The 12,689-nt window shown below is 35.8% G+C and overlaps 1 protein-coding gene across 6 annotated transcripts in view; it reads left to right on the top strand.

Annotated features, from left to right (window-relative positions):
- Positions 1 to 11,316, top strand: part of UBE2E3 (ubiquitin conjugating enzyme E2 E3) — a 102,087-nt gene extending 90,771 nt beyond the window's left edge. For all 6 annotated transcript variants that reach the window (XM_069068566.1, XM_069068567.1, XM_069068562.1 and 3 more), the window contains exons 4-6: positions 5,830 to 5,962; positions 9,253 to 9,400; positions 10,677 to 11,316. In XM_069068566.1, coding sequence (XP_068924667.1) covers positions 5,830 to 5,962; positions 9,253 to 9,400; positions 10,677 to 10,774 — 379 coding nt within the window. In that variant the 3' untranslated portion in view covers positions 10,775 to 11,316. The remainder of the gene's footprint in view (positions 1 to 5,829; positions 5,963 to 9,252; positions 9,401 to 10,676) is intronic.
- Positions 11,317 to 12,689: the final 1,373 nt, after the last annotated feature.

Below are 12,689 nucleotides of genomic sequence, written 5' to 3' on the forward strand. Positions count from 1 at the left end.
CTGTGTGTGTGTGTGTCTCTGTCTCTGTTTCTGTGTCTCTCTCTCTCGTGTCTCCTCCCTCTCTAGATGTCGGGTGTACGTTTCTCTCTCTCCCCCTCGCGCGCCCCCTTCCCTCCCCCCCCTCCTCTCACCCTTTTCCTTCCCTCTTCCTCCTCCCTCTTCTCTCCCCCCTCCCTCTCTCTCCTTTCTCTGTCTCTTCATCTGTTCCCCCCTTCTCTCCTCTCTCTCCCTTCCTCCCTCTCTCCCCTCCTCTGCCACTTCACTTAACTTTGACTCAGCTGATTGGCAGGCCATTCTATAGAAATTTCTCAAAGTTAGAGTTGGAAGATACCTGTAGTCTGTCCTGTCCTCTGGTATTCCCAAGTTAATGGCAGAGTAGGCAATGGAACCCAGGTCTTCTAATTTCCAATCCATACCATACTTTCATTTCCTTCAGCGTGAGGGGCAACACCTCCAACTCTTCTAGAAAATTAAAAGAATCTCCATCCCATTCTCCCTTGGCCAGTTTTCTTGTTCTTAAGTCCTCCTTCCTTTGCATTTGTCCATACCTGCTTCTTTATTTCAATTCACATTTGAGTTAAACATATATGGCTGTGACCCAGTTCTATCACCACATTCATGGTCTGGGGCAGGCTGTTTAGCTTGAGCATATTGTGGTCTTTTTAAAAATCACTATTACATAGGAAATGCATTTATTTATTTCTGATTAAATAGAGTTCAATAATCTAACCATTTATAACATTGTTTTTTGTGTGGAAATGGATCCTGAAATCCATGTACTTGATTTATAAATGAACTTTTGTGATACAGTTAATTTTTAGTTGGAAACTGGCAGCATGTATTTCAAAAACTGACTTCCTGCTTTAGTTTAGAAACATTTACTTGTTCTACAGTGTATTCTTAATTTTTTTTTTCAATCCACTTTAACAGTTTTTAAAAATATCTATGTGTAAGGCAGTTTTCTGGGTGCTGGTAATACAGAAATAAAAACCAAACAGCTCCTGTTCTCAAGAGGCTTTACATTCAGCTAAGAGAATATAGTTGTAAGCAAGTAATTAAATTCAAAGGTATCAGAAGTAAATTTCACTGGGAGAGAGGGCTAATGTGGCAGGGAGGAGATGAGTAAAGAAAGTTTTCAAGTAAGAGCCCCTGGCTGCACTTTAAAGACCAGAGGTAAGGAAGGAGTGTATTCCAGAGATGGTAAGATGAGTCATTCAGAGCAAGCATCTGTTAAGTGCTTGCTGTATGTCAGGTATTGTGCTAAGCTCTGAGAACACCAGAAAGGGCAAGACACAGTCCTGGCTTTGCAAAGGTCACAGTCTAATGAGGGAGACACCATGCAAACAACTGGGTGTATACAAACTGTGGAGGATGAGTAGAAGATAACCACCCAAGGGAACACACTATAGAATTTATAGGGATTGGTAATGGTTTCCCATAAAAGGTGGGATTTTAACTGGTATTTGAAAATCAAGCCAGGCCATAACTAGAGTGTAGAGGCTGTTTGAATGGAGAGAAGATGTGGAATGGGAGAGATCAATATGGAGGCAGAATGATCAAAAAGGGACAACTGATTAGATTTAGAGGTTGAGAAAGAGAAAACTTTGACTCTCAATGCTGGTGAACCTGTAAGCCTGAAAGGATGAGGGAAAACAGAAATGAAGAAGATTGGGGGGGGGGGTCCTGTAACAAGCGACCAGAATTCAAGGTAGAATAGTTAGGCAGACTGTATTGATTTATGAATCTTCTACATAAAGAAAACCTTGGTTTCAAAAAAGGAAGGGGTGGAGAAAGGACTTCATTCAGAGCCTTTGGAGGATATCCCCCTTAGTGGGTGGGAGGAAAATTATGAATAATCCAGTAAAGAAGATTGAATAGTTGTCAGACTGGGCTGTTAGAAAGATAAAGTGATTTTTATCAGTGTTGAACTGATCTTTAAAGTTAACTCTGATCTTTAAAATTAAAATCTAATTAAGGTATTTAAGATCTAAGAATCTATGTCAATATAAGACATCACTTTATTCCCTGTATTAGTAAGCTTTTATTGTTCACGTGGAGTAAAACTAAGGTTGTGGTGAAATCTTTGTGAGGTATTACTTGTGTAAGGGAAGATTGAAGTATTCACTGACATTTTTATCAGTAAGAAAGGAAAAATCCATCATTGTATGAGAGAATTAGCCAATTTGAAGATTTTATATCTTATTCTCCTGCTGTAGTTCAGTCATTTAACTTTTTTCAGTTAACAAGCATTTTCATTTTTCTATTCCTCATCCCCAATTAAGCAAAAACAGAAGAATACTTTGTAATAAAATATGCACACAGAAAAAGATTTTTCATTGGCAATGTCCAAAAACGTGTTTCTCATTCTGCATTGAGTCCCCTTACCTCTCTTTCAGGATATCTTTGATCATCTGGAGTTGTGACCTGTATTGATCAGAATTTGCAAGGTTTTTCAGAGTTTTGCTTTTTTTTTTTTTTTAATATAATGTTGTTACTGTATATCGGTGGTTCTCTTGGTTCCACTCGCTTTTTTCATCATCAGTTCATGTCATCTCAGGTCCATTTCATCATTTCTTATGGCATAATCATATTTTACAACATTTACATAATATGTTTAGCTATTTCCAAATAGATGGTCACCCCCTTTGTGTCTAATTATTTTGATAGTACAAAGGAGGTGATATATCTTCATACCTCTTTGATAATTTTGGAGTATATAGCTAGTAGTGGATTGCTGGATTAAACAGGTATTCAGTTTAGCAATGTTTACGCATAGTTCCAAAATGCTTTGCAGAATGGCTAGAACAATTCTACCATAACTACCACAAATAGTACGTTAGTGTATCTGTCTAATTTTTATGAGTATTTTTCATGGGGAGAGAAACAAAAGTCAGTGGGTAAACTTTTACATTTGGCTCAGCATCACACCAAAAAGAGGGTAAGATAGGAAGTCTAGAGAGGGGAAGATGAATTGTCTTTATGGAAAGAATTAATAATGAAAAGAGCTGGTTTTTACATAGCTTGGTGATTTACGGAGTATTTTGCAGCTGTTATCTCATTTGATCATTGGAACAACCATATCCCCATTTTATAAGTGAGAAAACTGAGCCACAGAAATGTAACTTGCCCAAGATCTCATAGCTAGTAAGTGAATTGTGATTTAAACCCAGGCCTTCTGCTTAGAAAAAAACAGTCTTTCCACTTCATCACTGTGGCTTCCAATACATTTAATGCTTAAAATTTCTTTATGGTAGTTGCCTCTGTTAGAAGTGAATAGTGTTTATGATCCCTAGCAAAGAGTAATTACGCAATCAGTATTCAAGCACTGAGAAAATGGATTATGCTAAGACATTAGTCGTCATGCTGTTAGTGTTTCAAATAAGTTCACTGTTCAACAGTAAGAGTAGCTGTTCACTGAAAATTTCCAAGTTCGAGTTTGTCACTGTTTTTGACAAATACTTTACCTGCCTTTTATGTTTTTTTTAATTATTATTACTTACATCAGTATAGAAGTTATAAATGGAATTTAAAAGCAGCTTAAGAACTGAATAAGAAAAAAAAACTTTAAAGACTGATAAGCATCACATTTGGCAGAGACAAGGAAAGAAATGGAAGAGTAATGATATTCCATTCACAAAATAACTTAATTTCAAACAAATAATGGAAATATAAGGGAGACATGCTAATAATTTTTTCTCATTCATCTTTCCCTGCTGTTGGCATTAGGCTTTGTTGATATTTTCCTAAGCAAAATTAGGTTCATTTGATTCCACTACTGTGGTGGAAAGAAGGGAATGCTGATTTCATGCATATGAGTTCAAATCCCAGCCTATTTATTACAGGTTAGACCTTGGGTATATCACTTTACATCTGTGGGTCTTAGTTCCTTCTTCTCTAAAATGAGTGGTTTGAACTGGAGACCCTTAGAGGCCCTTGCAGTTTAAAAAAAACAACTATAATTGTATGTCCTGTATATGATTTGCTTTTTTATTGTCAATTGAAGAAAGGGTGTACCAAGTAAATTAATATTGCTTGTCAAAATCAAGCTTGAAGGAGGATTGTTTAATTGCCCAAAAGAGCAAATTATTTTAAAAATCTGTAGTGTGTGTGTGTGTGTGTGTGTGTGTGTTGTGTGTGTGTGTGTGTTGTGTGTGTGTGTGTGTTCACTAAAGTAGTCCTGGCAGAATTTAGACTTGTCAACAGCTTGCTATACTGTAACAAGCCACTTTCCTTCTGGCAACGTTAAAGATTCAAACACAACTGTGAACTCAAAAGTGAGCAAAACTGGCCACTGAACAGAAACTATAAAGCTATAAGGCAGTATTTTGTAGGAAAGGTGAAACCACACTTGGGTCCTTCACCATACAGTTCTATAAAATCAGTCAAGTTAGCAATATCAACATGCTAACAGTAGCACATAATTATAACTTGATTGCAGAGGGAATATACAGTGAGGCCGCATGGTATAATGGAAAAATGACCAGTTCAAGAGTCAGAGGACCTGGGTTCAAATCCCACCTCTGACATTTACTTCTTGTGTGGTCTTTAATAAGTCACTTAACCTGCCTGGATCTCAGTTCCCTCACGTTTAAAATGAAGAGATTGAATTAGTTGGCTTTTACTGACCCGTCTAGTCTGATTCCTATGATTCAGTGAATTGCCATTGTGAAAGTATAGGAGCTGTAGGAGGCCAGGATTTTCAAAGGAGAAATCCCTAGATCCCTCAGAAGTCCCTGAGGGCATCATTCTATGTTCTACATCATTCTATGTACAATAAGAATAATTTGTGTTCATAATGAAGACTCTTAGTCCAGGAAGGAAAAAAAAAAAACTGTGTTTATATTATTCTTCTTAAGAAGGTATAGAAGTGTGAGATTTTTTTTTCTTCAAAATTCAGTCATTTGATTTTTTTTTTAATCTTGAGCCTTAAATAGGTAAGTTTCAATTATCTAGGAAATTTACTTATGCAGAACGTCTAACTTCTAATGGTTCTAGTTGGCTAAGAAGTTGTAGTTAGTACTAGTTAATAAAGATATTGAAATTTAAAAAGAAAACACTTTTTCTTAAATATTTATAATTTAAGCTCTCCTCTATCCAGTTACTCAAGATATGACTATGTATATACTTGCAGATAATCATGCCACAAAATCTTTCCTCATTCTCAATAAAAGTACTGTCCTTCCCTCCCAAACCCGAGACATAATTTGCATTTTACATTTTTGTTAAAAATCAGTGTGCAGACGATTTTTAACATTGGTCTGATTTTTTTAAATTGTCTTTGAGCCAGTAGTAATTAACATGTCATTGTTGATGTCACCTATTTTTAAATCAAATATGCACATTATACTATACTTAAATGAACTTGAACAAATTGCTTTACTTCTCTGAGCCTCAGTTTCCACATCTCTGGAAAAGATGGGGAAGTTGGATATTCTGATCTCCAGAATCCCTTTCAGCTCTTAAGTGATCCATGGTTTCAAAGATACAGCATACACACATAATACACACCCATCCTCAGAAAGTCAGACTAATAAGTGATTTAAAGATCACTAGGAAAATGTGCATGATACAGTCACTGATATCAGTTATAACTCCAGTATTCTTTAGCATTCATCTATCATGAACAATATAAAAATATGATTGGATTTCAGTTACAGTCATTTTGAATAGAGGGATGTTATTGAGAAACACAGGCATCAGAGAATGACAAATTTACTTTAGAGTAATCTTGGCTTTTTTAGCCCTCCAAAATGCCAACTCGCCCTAAATGTGTGAGAATATATTTAAAATATTGCTTACTTATATACTTATTTTTTTCTTTCTTGATAGTGCTGGGCCTAAAGGAGATAACATTTATGAATGGAGATCAACTATACTTGGACCACCAGGTTCTGTATATGAAGGTGGTGTGTTTTTTCTGGATATCACATTTTCATCAGATTATCCATTTAAGCCACCAAAGGTAAGGGTCTTTTTAGTATTTGCCCACTCCCTAGAAAAAGAGATTTCAAAATATAATTGATGGAATAATTTGATTAATGTGAGTTTTAATAATGGTACTTTAAGGGAGCAGTGTAGAAAATGAGGAAATCACTCAGGGAGCCAGCATTTATTAAACTTAAAAAATGGGTTGGAGGAAGGAAGCAGACATGACTGACAGAAACAAAGGGGTTGGCAAACCACTCAGATCATATATTTATTCCTCAGAACTGCATTCTTCATTCATTATTCATCCATTGAGCAAACCAGGATCAAGTCATTCTGCAGGGTGCTGAGAAAAATACAAAGATAAATGGATCCCTGCCTTCAAAAATCTTATAATCTAGTAGAGAGAGCACATAATGAGAACTCAGAACAAATACATGTATGGAGTCATAAGCATGTTTTCTATCTTATTTAAGCAAAATATTGTCATAGGAAAAGCTACCATACAATGTCTATGAAATCAATTTCCATCTGAATTTTAGGGGTTGAGTAAACAAAGGGTAGGGAATGGCTTTGAACCATTTTCATGTAGAAGGAAAAACTTAAGGAGTTTAGTTTGTACCTAAGCAATGTACAGAGCTCTAACACTTCCAGACTCAAAACAAAAAAAACAGAGGGTAAAAATTTCCAGAGTGGTGCCTGAATATGTGGTTCCAGAGGCTTCAAAGAATGGAAAGGCTGGAGAATAGGAGGTTTCTTCCAGGTTTAGATCTGTGATTTGTAAGCCAACTACTCCAGGTGAAGAAGCCTATTTTGGTCAGTATCATTGTTAAGAGGTAATAATATAAAGGCAAGTACCTCAACATTTATTTATTTTAAATATTTATTCTTTATCCTGCTTCTGTCCTATTTAACATCTGTATAGAGAGTATGTGTTCCTCATTATTTTTCAAATAAAGTTTATTTTTGCCTATGGTTAAGTTAGTGTAGGGGGAGAAATGGGTCTCTGCTATCTAAAAACACAATTAACACCACTGAGAACTGCTCACAAGGTTCCTGGGGTCCTAACAAGTCCCTATCACAGTGTGCTTGGAAGATTCAACCTTACAGAATAAGCCTGGTCTCACATGAGTAAAATCTCTAATTGGCTAAAAACCCAAAATGGTAACTGCTTTCATTCTACTGCCCATTAGCGTTCAAAAGTAGTACAATATAAATGTACTATACTGTATAAAATAAGCCAGATCTTAAGAAAATAAGCCTATGAGTGGACTGGATTATTGACATTTATTTCTACATGCTCAGTTTCTTCAAGTAGAAATTGAGTTATTGATGTTGAAAGGTCAATAAACAATTTCTTGCTGAACAAAATCCTACAAGTAAGAAAGAAAAACACTTTGCTGAAAGTAATGATTCCTGCATTCAAAGTTCAGAAAATGCTTTGTATTTCATCTTCCTTAGGTTCTCCTTCCCTCCCCCAAAAATTATGGTACCAAATCAGGGGACTAAGGGCAGCAGTATGGTACGGCAGATAGAATCCTGAATGATATTACTGATATCTTACTTTTGGCAATATATTAACCTTCCTTGGCTTCATTTTCCTCATCTGTAAAATGAGGAGGTTGGACAAGATGATCTCTGAGGGACCTTCCAGTTCTGAATTCTACAATCCTATCATTCTTTGTGCATTTTATGTAGGTCCTACCACATAGATCCTCACTAATTAGCACTCTTTATTAAGGGCTCTCTTTTTTTGGGTTGTTTAAAGAATAGTCATTTTTTTCCTCATACTTTTACTAAGTCACTGTAATCCCCTTGGTAAAATTCCTCATTATTTTAAGTGAGAGATTCTGACAGTTTGATCTGGCAGATAAAAGCTTAATGTCATTCTTACTTTCTCTCTTGTCCTCTTGTGTATCTGATAGCATCATTTTTCTCCATTGCTGAATTCTAAAATATATCCAAGGTTTTGGAACTTCCTTAAAAATAGTGTAAATAACATTCTCTTTTATCACTCAGGAAAACTTTTGTTGTTCAGTGCTTCTTTCATGTCCCCGAGTGCCATACTGTCCATTGACTTTTCTTGTTAAAGATACTGGAGTGGTTTGCTATTTCCTTCACCAGTGAATTAAGGCAAACAGAGTGATCAGTACCTGAGGCCAGATTTAAACTCAGGTCTTTCTGACTCCAGGCGCAGTGCTGTATCCACTGAGCCATCTAACTGCCTCAGAAACAGTAGTTAATAGTTAATAATTGATTATTATTTGCTGGAAGTACCAACAAATTACTAAATATGTTATATTAAAACCTTTCTTAAACCAAGATTAACGTTTCTTTCCTTTTACATCATTGTTTGTAGTTGATTTTTAAGACCCTGCACATGGATAATCCACATTCTCAGAGGTCTGCCTCTCACTATCCTTCTTGTGGCTTCCCTGTTCTTCCTATACCCTCACTCTCAAAGGATCCTTTATCTTACAGAGACTGCCTTTGCCTCATTTCTGCAGCTATATTTGCTCTTCACTGTCTTATCACTCTAATACAAGAGAGAGCCATCTGAGAGAATACAGATGGAGAAATGGAGGTAGAGTAGTAGGCTGAAGTGGCCATTTCTAGAACCATTCCTCCAAACCCCTCTGCCTTGCTTTTTGACAATTTTTTCATTGTGATAAGAATTGACATAGTTGATGATACTTTTTGCTGCTGGAAGACCTACTTAGCAACAGACATTTAGGTAAAACAGGTTTTGTTAATCAGCGAAATTGTGTTGCCTTCCTAGCACTGTCATGTTTTTGTTTGTTTGTTTTGTTTTGTTTTTTAAGCAATTGGGGTTAAGTAACTTGCTCAAGGTTACCCGGCCAGTTATTTCTGGGTGTGGTGCTGAGTATCTGAGCCCAGATTCGATCCCCAGGTCATCTGGACACTTGGGCCGGTGCTCTTACTGTTTTTGGTTTTTTTTTTTTTTTTTAGTACAGAGATAGGCATACACGGAGGCAAACAGAGTTTGGGTTTCCCCCATTTACCTTCCCAACTTTTTACATAAACTGTTTCAACTCCCTGCCTCTTTCTCTGTCATTTACTTCATTGCTATCTGCAAGGGCCTATACTTAGACCAGTTGTGTTGAATGAATTAATCCAATAAACCATGTGTTTCTAGTACCAATTGCTCCATATCAAGAAGGGAATCCTCAGGTGAATTTTCTGCTGTTTGGTATTTTATAATCTCTGTGATAAGATTTTTCTTTGTTACTGTTGATAATTGAGAGTTTGAGGTTTCTATTATGAAGGATGAATTTTTATTCTGTTTTCACTGTTGACCACCTTTAGGTTACTTTCCGTACCAGAATTTATCACTGCAACATCAACAGTCAGGGAGTCATCTGTCTGGATATCCTTAAAGACAACTGGAGCCCTGCTCTGACTATTTCAAAGGTTTTGCTGTCTATTTGTTCCCTCTTGACAGATTGCAACCCTGGTAAGCAAATGCTAAGCATAAAGTAATACTATCCAAACCACTAAACTCTGTGTCTTTCCCCAGTCATCTTAAATGTGGAATGAAAATTAAGCAACTGCTGATGAATAGATGAAATAATGAGAAGACATTACTAGAAATTTCATTTTTAGTTTGCCAGCATTTTTTTTTAAAGCAGTTCCATTAATACCCTAGAGTGTCACTCTTTCCCTTAATCTCTTGGTCTTCGTTGCCTCAATCAGTTTCCTTTTGAGAGGACTAAAGCAGTGTCTCTTTTCTGCTCATACCCATGCCTTTAAGTCAAACTCTTATGGATGAATGGAGGAGTTTTTCTGTTGTTTCGTTCTTGGTAGTAGTCAATTGTATATTACATTGAATCAGCACATAAAAATAATTGCTGTTAGTAAGGGAATTGGATTCAATTTCTAAGGCCCTCTGCCACTCCAAAATATATGATTCAGTTATTCTGATACAGACCACGCACGTTATGTTAGGAGTTTCTGGATAACACTAAAGTTTAAAAGTTTATACATACTTAAATAAACGTGGCTGTCACATTTGGGTTTTTTATTTATTTGTTTGATAGTTTTTGTTTCCGCTGAGCTACTTCTCATTTGATTTCTTGCATCATAATTATCAAAGCCATTGACTAATGTTGTTGAAATTGATAACCTACTAAACATAGGAGATACAAAATGGCAAAAAAAAAAAATGTTAATCTCAAGAGGATGTAAATGCCTGATATTCTTTGATTGTAGAAGGTGAATATAAAGTCAAATCATAAAATACCATTTATAATTATTATTAACAACATATCTGAGCATTAGTCTTTTTTTTTTTGCTTTTAGGAGGGCAATTGGGGTTAAGTGACTTGCTCAAGGTCACACAGCTAGTTTTTGTGTTAAGTGTCTGAGGCTGGATTTGAACTCAGGGCCGGTGTTCTATTCACTGTGCCACCTAGCTGCCCCAGAGCATTACTCTTATGAGAAACAAAAACAGGCCTATTATTATCTTCTCCCTAAAACTCCTTAAGGAGGAATTTTATTTGTTCATTTATTTTGCAGAGGGTGGGGTAGATTATGGGCAGAAATCTGCCAATCATGACAATTTCAACCATTTGTTATTTTTTTTTTTTTGTCTTTGGGGAAAAAAAATACTCTTGCCATTCTGTCAAGTAGCTGTTGGAAAATACAGCCTTTTTCATTTGTGAGAGAATGGTATACTGGTCACGAAAGACCTAAAGAAATATTTTCTAATCTTTCTTCTTCCCTTTTCACAGCTGATCCTCTGGTTGGAAGCATAGCCACTCAGTATTTGACCAACAGAGCAGAACATGACAGGATAGCCAGACAGTGGACCAAGAGATATGCAACATAAATGGCGTCTTTTTTGCTCAGTGCGAAGAAGCAGGAGGCCTCTTTACACTGTGCAGCAAATCTTTATAGCCTTTACAATACGGACTTCTGTGTATATGTTATACTGATTCTACTCTCTGCTTTTACCCTTTGAAGACTGGGAGACTGCCCAAAAAGGTAAATGCCGCCACGAGTAGAACTTTGTAGCTGTAGATTAGTTATGTTTAAAATGCCTACTTGCAAGTCTTGCTTCTTTGGGATATCAAGATATGTATTTTGTGATGTACTAAGGATACTGTTCCTGAAGTCTACCAAATATTATAGTGCATTTTAGCCTAATTCATAATCTGTATGAAGTTATTAAAGTAGCTTGTAGATGACTAGAAATTATGTCATTTGTATTAAACCCAGATCTATTTCCAATTATGTGGTACATGCTGTTGTGGAAAATGTTTTACCTTTTACCTTTGTCAGTTTGTAATGAAAGGATTTCCTTTTACCCTTTGTAGCTCAGAGAGCGAGCACCTAATGTATCATCTCGAACACAATAAACATGTTCCCGGAGGTGTAGTTTCCTTGTCTTAATGTTCTAAGTTAATCTTTGAAGGGATTTATAGATCAACAGTAGATATATCTGGTATATTTATGGACAAGATAAAAATGCTGGGCACACTATTAAGTGCTAATTGTGGAACCTTAAATATTTAATTTTTATTAAACCTAATTGAACGTATAAACTTGCTCCCCTGAGTTAATAATGAGCTTAACCTGTAATTACTGGAGGTTCTTTGGACCACCCTGGATCATTTAAAAAGCCCTAATGCAGGACTAAAAGAAATAAAACATTTTAGATAACTCAGGTTACTCGTAATATAAATTATATTATTTCAGAGCCGGAAGGGATGTTAAGGGATCATTTCATCCAGTGGTGTCAAATTCAGAATAGAAAAGCAGACCACCAAACTGTACATATGTATCCTTGTGGGCTGCATATTGACTTAGAAAACCACAAATTAACATTTTTCATGGGTTTTTTTTTTTTTTACTATATTTTTATTTAATTTAGTTCAATTTTCCCAATTATATTTTAATCTTGTTCAGACCTCACTTAGGAGTGTTGTGGGCTGCAATGAAGCTGCAGTGTGTGGCATACAACTTTGATCTAGTCCAAATCCTTCATTTTATAGATGGGGAAACTGAGGTTCTAAGAGTTGAAATTACTTCCTTAGGCTGTAACAGGTAGTTAGTGGCAGAGCCAGGACTAGAATTCAGTGCTTCTTATTCTAAGTCCTAACCCAGAGCTCTTTCCACTATAACTTGCTGCCTTTGGGATTTTTTGCTTCTGGATTGGTATCTATCAAATAAATAATAATAGATATTACTGTCTTGTGATAGTAATCTCTGTCTTATGTTTTCTTGTGAATAGGCCTTTTTTTCCTTCTAATTTTGATTCTGCTGCTGGACTTCAATTTTTATAGAATGCATTCATTCACATTATTAATATTAATTACAACAGAAATGCTTCCTAGGACAAAGTTAAGCCAAAAAAAAAAAAGATTGATTAGCCATTAAGGTGGAATGGATTTGTAGAATTAGTGTGGAGAAGCACATAATAGTATTGCTTTTAAAAAAAAAATGTATCCATTTCAGTGTTTTTAAATGTCACAGTCCTACCCATTCTGTGATTACATTTATTAACAATTGTTGATCTTTTATTTTTATTACGATTTTTACAGTTGGGAGTAGAATTAAGTCCTATTTTGTGAGTAGGATAACTTTTGCAGTATTTAAATCCCAGAATAATGTTATAAAGGTCTTTTCTCTAGTTATTAAATACAACCTCCAGATTAGAAATCTCTGGCATAAAGTTCTTGGTATGTAGCTCTTAATAGGAAAATTGGTTCAAGATCAGAATACAGTTCCCTTCTTAGTTGTGT

Source organism: Petaurus breviceps, unplaced genomic scaffold, assembly GCF_028583685.1.
Source record: "Petaurus breviceps papuanus isolate PSGF00001 unplaced genomic scaffold, PetGlider_PUasm1.0 90763, whole genome shotgun sequence".
Classification (NCBI taxonomy): Eukaryota; Metazoa; Chordata; class Mammalia; order Diprotodontia; family Petauridae; genus Petaurus; species Petaurus breviceps.